Source organism: Morone saxatilis, unplaced genomic scaffold, assembly GCF_004916995.1.
Source record: "Morone saxatilis isolate NCDOM2014 unplaced genomic scaffold, NCSU_SB_2.0 Contig12, whole genome shotgun sequence".
In the NCBI taxonomy this organism is placed as follows: domain Eukaryota; kingdom Metazoa; phylum Chordata; class Actinopteri; family Moronidae; genus Morone; species Morone saxatilis.
The window spans coordinates 22,194,895-22,201,285 of record NW_023339674.1 but is presented as its reverse complement, the minus strand read 5'-3'; the positions used below and the strand labels follow the sequence as shown (position 1 = coordinate 22,201,285).

At 39.9% G+C, this 6,391-nt stretch overlaps 2 protein-coding genes across 4 annotated transcripts in view; both read right to left on the bottom strand.

Moving 5' to 3' along the window:
- tbc1d23 (TBC1 domain family, member 23) overlaps positions 1–2,032 on the bottom strand; it is a 10,293-nt gene extending 8,261 nt beyond the window's left edge. For 2 of the 3 annotated variants that reach the window (XM_035653759.1, XM_035653760.1), the window contains exons 1-2: positions 1,937–2,032; positions 1,123–1,234 (exon numbers count right to left, since the gene is read on the bottom strand). In XM_035653759.1, the coding sequence (XP_035509652.1) occupies positions 1,123–1,234; positions 1,937–1,974 (150 nt within the window). In that variant the 5' untranslated portion in view covers positions 1,975–2,032. Of the gene's footprint in view, positions 1–1,122; positions 1,235–1,842 lie in introns of all 3 variants that reach the window. The other variant, XM_035653761.1, reaches the window with a different exon arrangement.
- Positions 2,033–2,753: 721 nt separating this feature from the next.
- Positions 2,754–6,391, bottom strand: part of tomm70a (translocase of outer mitochondrial membrane 70 homolog A (S. cerevisiae)) — an 8,346-nt gene continuing 4,708 nt past the window's right edge. The window contains exons 7-12 of the mRNA XM_035653103.1: positions 6,232–6,366; positions 6,002–6,109; positions 5,765–5,881; positions 5,529–5,626; positions 5,304–5,426; positions 2,754–5,222 (exon numbers count right to left, since the gene is read on the bottom strand). Coding sequence (XP_035508996.1) covers positions 5,069–5,222; positions 5,304–5,426; positions 5,529–5,626; positions 5,765–5,881; positions 6,002–6,109; positions 6,232–6,366 — 735 coding nt within the window. The 3' untranslated portion in view covers positions 2,754–5,068. The remainder of the gene's footprint in view (positions 5,223–5,303; positions 5,427–5,528; positions 5,627–5,764; positions 5,882–6,001; positions 6,110–6,231; positions 6,367–6,391) is intronic.

Sequence of the window (6,391 nt, the reverse complement as noted above, 5' to 3'; positions counted from 1 at the left end):
AGAGACAAAAACAGCAATCTCTGCAAGTAGTGTCTTTTTAATAAAATGAAATGTTGTTATTTAGATAATGATGATGAGAATGATTAAAAGCAATGCTGCACTACGGGTGGGACAACGCTTTAGATGTTGATGTACAAGAGGAATTGTTGCAATTACAACATATATACAAATGCTGGATGGTGTTCTTGGCCAAACTATACTATTTTTTATACAAACTCCGCACATATCAAACTGTGATGAAGATATGTCCCTCTGGTTGGACAGTGTTAACATTAAGGCCAATGTCTCGAGACAACACTTGCATTTTTGTATGCATTGCTTGTGTCTGTCATTAATATAATGAAAATTTAAATTTAAATAATAAATGTATTAATTTAAGTAAAAAGATAATCATGTACTGTCAGTTACGTGGTTTTCAACTTTCACTCAGACAGGTATAAATGGGCCAATTAGAGAACTTAAAGTATCTACTTACTTTAATACTTAAAGTATTTTCCTTTCAAATGTGTCCCAACTGTATCATCCATCTAATACAATTAAACAACATCATCAACCTTTAAATAAATGTTAAATAGTAGAATGTGTTGAATGTTGTATCGTCTAAAGGGGAAGGGCTGATCTACAGCCATGGTTAAACACCTACTTGATGGAGCCGTACAAACAGCTTATTCAAAGTAGCTCAGATAATGCCTCTTTTCACAGAACTGCCAACAAACGTTTCAATATCTTCACAACATTTAAGCACCAACAGGTAGAAATGTAGAGGTGTTACATCATTTTCTAAAAAAAGAAGCTCTCATCTCAGCATAATTCATATATAGAAATACTATGCAGGTATGTGGCTTTAAAAAGAACAGAAGGCTGAACAGTGGGTGTGTCACAAAGAGATGATAGCCTTTACATCATCTGAGCCTGAGCTGCTGGTCTTTCCAGTCTGTTGACTCTGTCAGACGAGAGTAATGCCAACCCTTTACAGCTAATCATAGAATGAATGCATGGATGGCTCCAATTCATACACATACAGAATTACTAATGTTTTAAACTACAGTATCAGTCACATTATTAGTGAGGCTGCTTTATCGCAATAGGAAGCTGTTTTCAGACCCCTGTCATGTGTCTCACCTTCCACATCTTTGCCCTGTGTTGAGCTGAACCCTCCTGGACCTGGACCATGCTTCTCTCCAGCTCCATGTCAGAGCCGCCAGAGTCCAGAGCCTCAGCTAGATCCTGGTCCCTGAACAAGCACCAACAGCACACATTTACAGCAGCGAACAGATCAACTTTAAACGTTCATACAAGTAATTACAAAATAATTACATCACAATAAAGACAGTAGTTGGATCTTAAGACTGGGAGCTGGTTTCGGTTTGATTTCAGTCTTTATATGATCTTATTTATCTCCGTATCGCATAGCTCTTCAAACAGTGTTTGATACGTCCAACTGTGTACTGACAACTCGAAGATGACTTTAATACTGTAATGTGATCATAGTGTAGAGCTGGCTGAAGAGCTGAAGAGCTGAAGGCGGAGTTCTGGTTAAAGGGAGCTCAACTCCACCAACACCGGCTATCTAGCTACGTATTGTTAGCGTGCATGCTAACAGGCTTTTCTTACTAACTTGTCCATGAGAGAAAGAGTGCGAGGACAATAAAAACACGACGGCGGACCTTTGCCAGAAGCCTTTCGGTTCATTTGAGTCAGTGTCAATGACTCAGCTGTTAATGAATCACAATGAAGTGAGCTAATGACCATTAGCGGGCTAGCTGCCGAGCAGTAACGGTACCGAGCTGCTTTCAGTCCAACATCCAGCAGAACACGCTGACTACACTCCTGCTCACTCACTGCGGCCACTTCTGTCTGATGAAGTGGAGCCGACTGGTTGTCAAACTAAAAGCGTCTCTTCTGATTTGAAGTCAGTCTGTAACAATCGTCTCACCAGCTGCCCTGAAGAGCTTCCTCCACGGAGTCCGCCATTGTTGTGTTGACGCAGACACGTCAAATGCCGTCAACACGGCCGAAGTGTCGCGCAAAGCTGTCAGAGTGATTGATGAGCAACTGAGATTGTCTGCTGAGGGCAACTAATTGTCCCTGTTCAGAAATGTAACACAGGTCAGAGTGTATATGTGTTGCAACTTTGTGGTTTTGAATTGTAACAGAAATGAATGTATCTCCTGGAGCTAAATGCTAACGTTACATTTGACAGTCTTTATCAACGAGCTCTTCTTTCTAATGAGTGCTGACAGGATTAACACTGTTCTCTATCATACTGTATTTAGTCTTATCGGCACCACTGTCTCGACACTTGTCCTCTGCAGACGTGTTTATTTTTCCGTATTGTGTATGTTTGTGGTTTTTATATTTTATATTTTAAACTTAACAAATACTGAGATTTTGGCGCACAGAGGCCAAAGGAAGCCAGCATATGACTTATGTCTTTTGAATATGGTTACAATAAACCTGGGGGACATTTAAAGTTGTTAATTGGAGCATTTTGGCTTATGGTAGTAAGAAAAGCACAGGTGAGACTAATAACATGAACAATGGAGTGTCCCAGTAAACCATGACAGTGATAGTGAGCCAGCATGAACAAAACCAGGACCCTGAAACCGAAGGAGCTAAATGGAATTCAGCCACTATTCATTGTATTATTCACACCTGTTTTACTTTTGTAACAGATCAAAATTACTTCATTTTATTCGTTTACATGCCAAATAAGAAAACTGCCTGAGAAAAACTTGCAAACTTGAAATTCATTCCAGGAATTACAACTTTATTAGGATTCATATTCTCTTTCACTTTGGTCACCATACAGGTCGTTGATGAAGGTCAGCGTATTTCATAACAATAAGTCAAAGTCTAGTGGATATCCGAAGATTATCTGCTGACGGCTACATCAGTTTCTCAAATGTTAACTCTTGTTTGCTTCTGTAAGTGTAAGAAAGATGATCTCTGTTGAGGAGTCCTCAGCAGCTGCAGCTGGAATGCATGATTTGGTTCCTTGATATTACCACACACTCAATAAAATGTCCCCATTACTGCTGCTAAATGAATGAATGTCACAGAAGTATCTGAATTTAGTTTTCTAAAAATAGAAAATGTTCTTAACATACAAACATCCAGCAGTGGTGTCTACTTTTATTTTTTACAAAGTACAGATGCTACCGGAGAACCAAATCATACACTGTCCCAAGAGATCCTCAGGGCTGCACGTGGGTTAGAAACAATAAGGCTTGGGGTTGTGAGAATATACTTTGAAAAGGAGAGAAAAATAAAACCAGTCTTAAGGTTACTCTGTCAAAAGGTAAAACCAAATGTAGCATGAAAAATAAACATTTTACAATAAAATAGAAAATAAATCATGTTTCTGAATTAAAGTAAGCTAGGAAAAACACAGAATATCCAATCCCTTGTGACATCTTCTGACACTAGAGGCAATTTAAAAAAAAAAAACATTTTCAAAAACTAATGACATAAAGTTAAGTTTTTCTAATCAAAAGTGTTTTGCCCAAAGTCTCTTATAGTTGGGGTTTTCCTAGTGTTCAAGACAGCACGAGCATTGCATTTACATTTATTTATAAAGTGAACATGCTGCACAAAGTATATATAAAAAAGAAAACAGGCAATCCCATAATTAGAAAAAAAAAATCAAACACTTGGATGCTTAACTAACCTCTCTGTTGCCCCGTGTCCATGGGATCAATTCCAGCTTACAAACACAGACATTACACATTTGACTAGAATTTTAATCTTGCATTCGGAGCTGATAATGTATGTTACAATATGAAAGGAGCTGGACAAAACCACTTTAGATCAGCATAAATTAACAAGTGAGCAGTCCATTAGAACTATATAAAGCTCTCACAGTATTTTCTGTAGGTTGAAAAGTGTCACAAAAGCCTTTAAGTCGGTAATTGGTTCAACAGACTTACATTTTACATAGTTACTATTAATTTAGACAGGTATACATGATACTTCATGTATGTTTTTCTCTCTAGATGACACAATCTTCCTCATTCTGACCAAGAACAAGGTTTGACAACGATGTTCTGGTTGAATAGAGTGGGAGCTAAGGGATGTGTTTTAAAGGGTAACTTGGGTATTTTTCAACATGAACATAATTTTCCCACGTTGATGTGTCAAAGTGACTAACGAGGTTAAATTTGGTCCAGTATTGAGTTATTGTCAATCGCGCACCTTCAAAGTAAATCCATTAAAAGTGCTTGTTTTTGCTCTTGGCGGGCTTGTGTTTTTGTCAGACAACACAACCCTACAGAGAAACGTTTTACTGTTGCTTTTGCTTGAGCTGCTGAGCGTCTAACCAAGTCACGCTCAACGAGAAGTCTCGTAGTGAAATCTCGTGAGAGGTGAGGTGACTTGTTGCAGGAAGTAAACAGTGGAAACGCGAGGAAACGCGAGGAAAGAAGAGGGCCGGCTGGGAAGAGTTTGTTGTGTTGGAGTACAGAAAGCATAGCTTAGTGTTTTGTAAAAGATTTCCAAAGTCATGAATATTTTGCTGATTTTGACAATGTGGATGAGGCCTTTGAATTCAACAGCCACCTATAATTATTTGAGCCAGAGTATAGCTCAGGAGACGGGTGGTGGTCCTGTGGGTGCTGTGCTCACAGAGGAGACTTCAGAACTTGACTTCTCTGTGAGCGACCCTTGACGTACACTGTTGTGATGTCGTAGCCCATTTTGCTGCTGCAGCGCTCTCCCCCTCAATACTGGACCAAATTCACAAACTGTTGTCCCCATTAGTCACTTTGACACAAACGCATGGGAAAATAAGTTCCAGGTTGAAAAACACTGAGGTTTCCCCTTTAAGACACCCCACCCAACTTCCCAGGGCCGGATCACAGCCATGACTGGATTGTGAATAGAAATCCTTCTCTCCGTGTCAACGAACCCCTTTAATGTGATGTAAACAGGGTATATATTAGGGCTCTTCCTTTTTTCCCAATATAATCCAGTACTCAGGTTTTACAAATTTAAAATTAAGTCAGACAGTTGCACTTTTAACACAGCTAGGTTCAGCGATGAAGAGATTGGCGATCAGATGGCGGACGAGTTACAGTGTCGGAGGTTTCAGCCCATACTTCCTTGCCACTTCTGTCTGGGCGTACGCTGCATCACATAACGAGTACAAATGGGCCATCTCCATCTCTGACTTGGCTAGGTTAATTGCCTTGTTGAACATTTCTATTGCCTTGTCCAGATTGCCCCTGAAAGGAAAGTTCTCTGGTTATTTCAAGCACTTCAAGAAGTAATATAATGTGTGGATTGAGTCAAGTTGTTAATCTCACCTTTGAACTTCAATGGTTCCCATGGTTTCATAGGCAAAATCACATTTGTTGTCAATTTCAATGGCCTTACTGATGAGCTCTAGACCCAAGTCCAGGTCTTGTTTCCACTGAAGCTGTAACAAACTGGACACATACTAAACATTTAACAACTGATGACTAATTTAAACATATGAATCGCGTGTTATTTCAAAAATATGTCTACATGAAGTAAAAATATATGCCTACCCCTTGTGGACATATGTGGTAGCATTGTCTGGTTCCAGTTCGATACACTTGTCATACATCTCGTCAGCTTTTCCAAACTGCTGCTGATCAGTCAAAGCCTGAAAAATACAGTTGTGTTGTACGTGTTACACATCAAAAAACCCCAATAGCTGCTTCCGTCTCAACTATACTCAATGTTTCACACACTTAAACTGTGAAATGGGCAAAAATAGAAAATCAAACTTCCGATTCTGTACCTGAGCGTAAAGAGCGTAGCCCTCTGCACACTTGGGAAACCTTCTGATAACGTCCTCAAAGCCGTCCATGGCTGTCTGTACCTGTGACGGGTTGTTTCCAGTGTATGCTTGTCTGTACTGCAGGACATAAGAAAAAAACTCAGCAGCCAGTAACGCTACAGAAAATTCTGTTTATCTATTAGATAGGTTAGATAATTAGATAAAAGCACATTTGCTTTTCAAATGACATTTTCTTACAAGAGCAAAGCATTTCTGTGCCTGGGCGAGAGCAGAGTCAGGCCTGAGCAGGATGCACTCATCAAAGTCTCCCACTGCTTCGTCCACCTGGTCCAGCAAGATTTTCAGCTGAGAGGAAATAGAGACTTTAGAAGGAGCACTATAACATATCAGCTAACAGACAGCTATCAACTGACATCCAACATGCCAACAATCTGATGTTAAAGAAACCAGTTGAGCTCCACTCCTACCTGACCCCTGTGGTGATAGACATCAGGGTTGCGTGTATCAATCTCAGCTGCCATGTTGAAATCTTGTGTAGAGAGCAGAGGCTGCTGCTGCTGCATGTACATGCTTCCACGCTTGATCAAAGCATTGGCTCGTAGCTGTAGAAAATGAGACGATAGTACA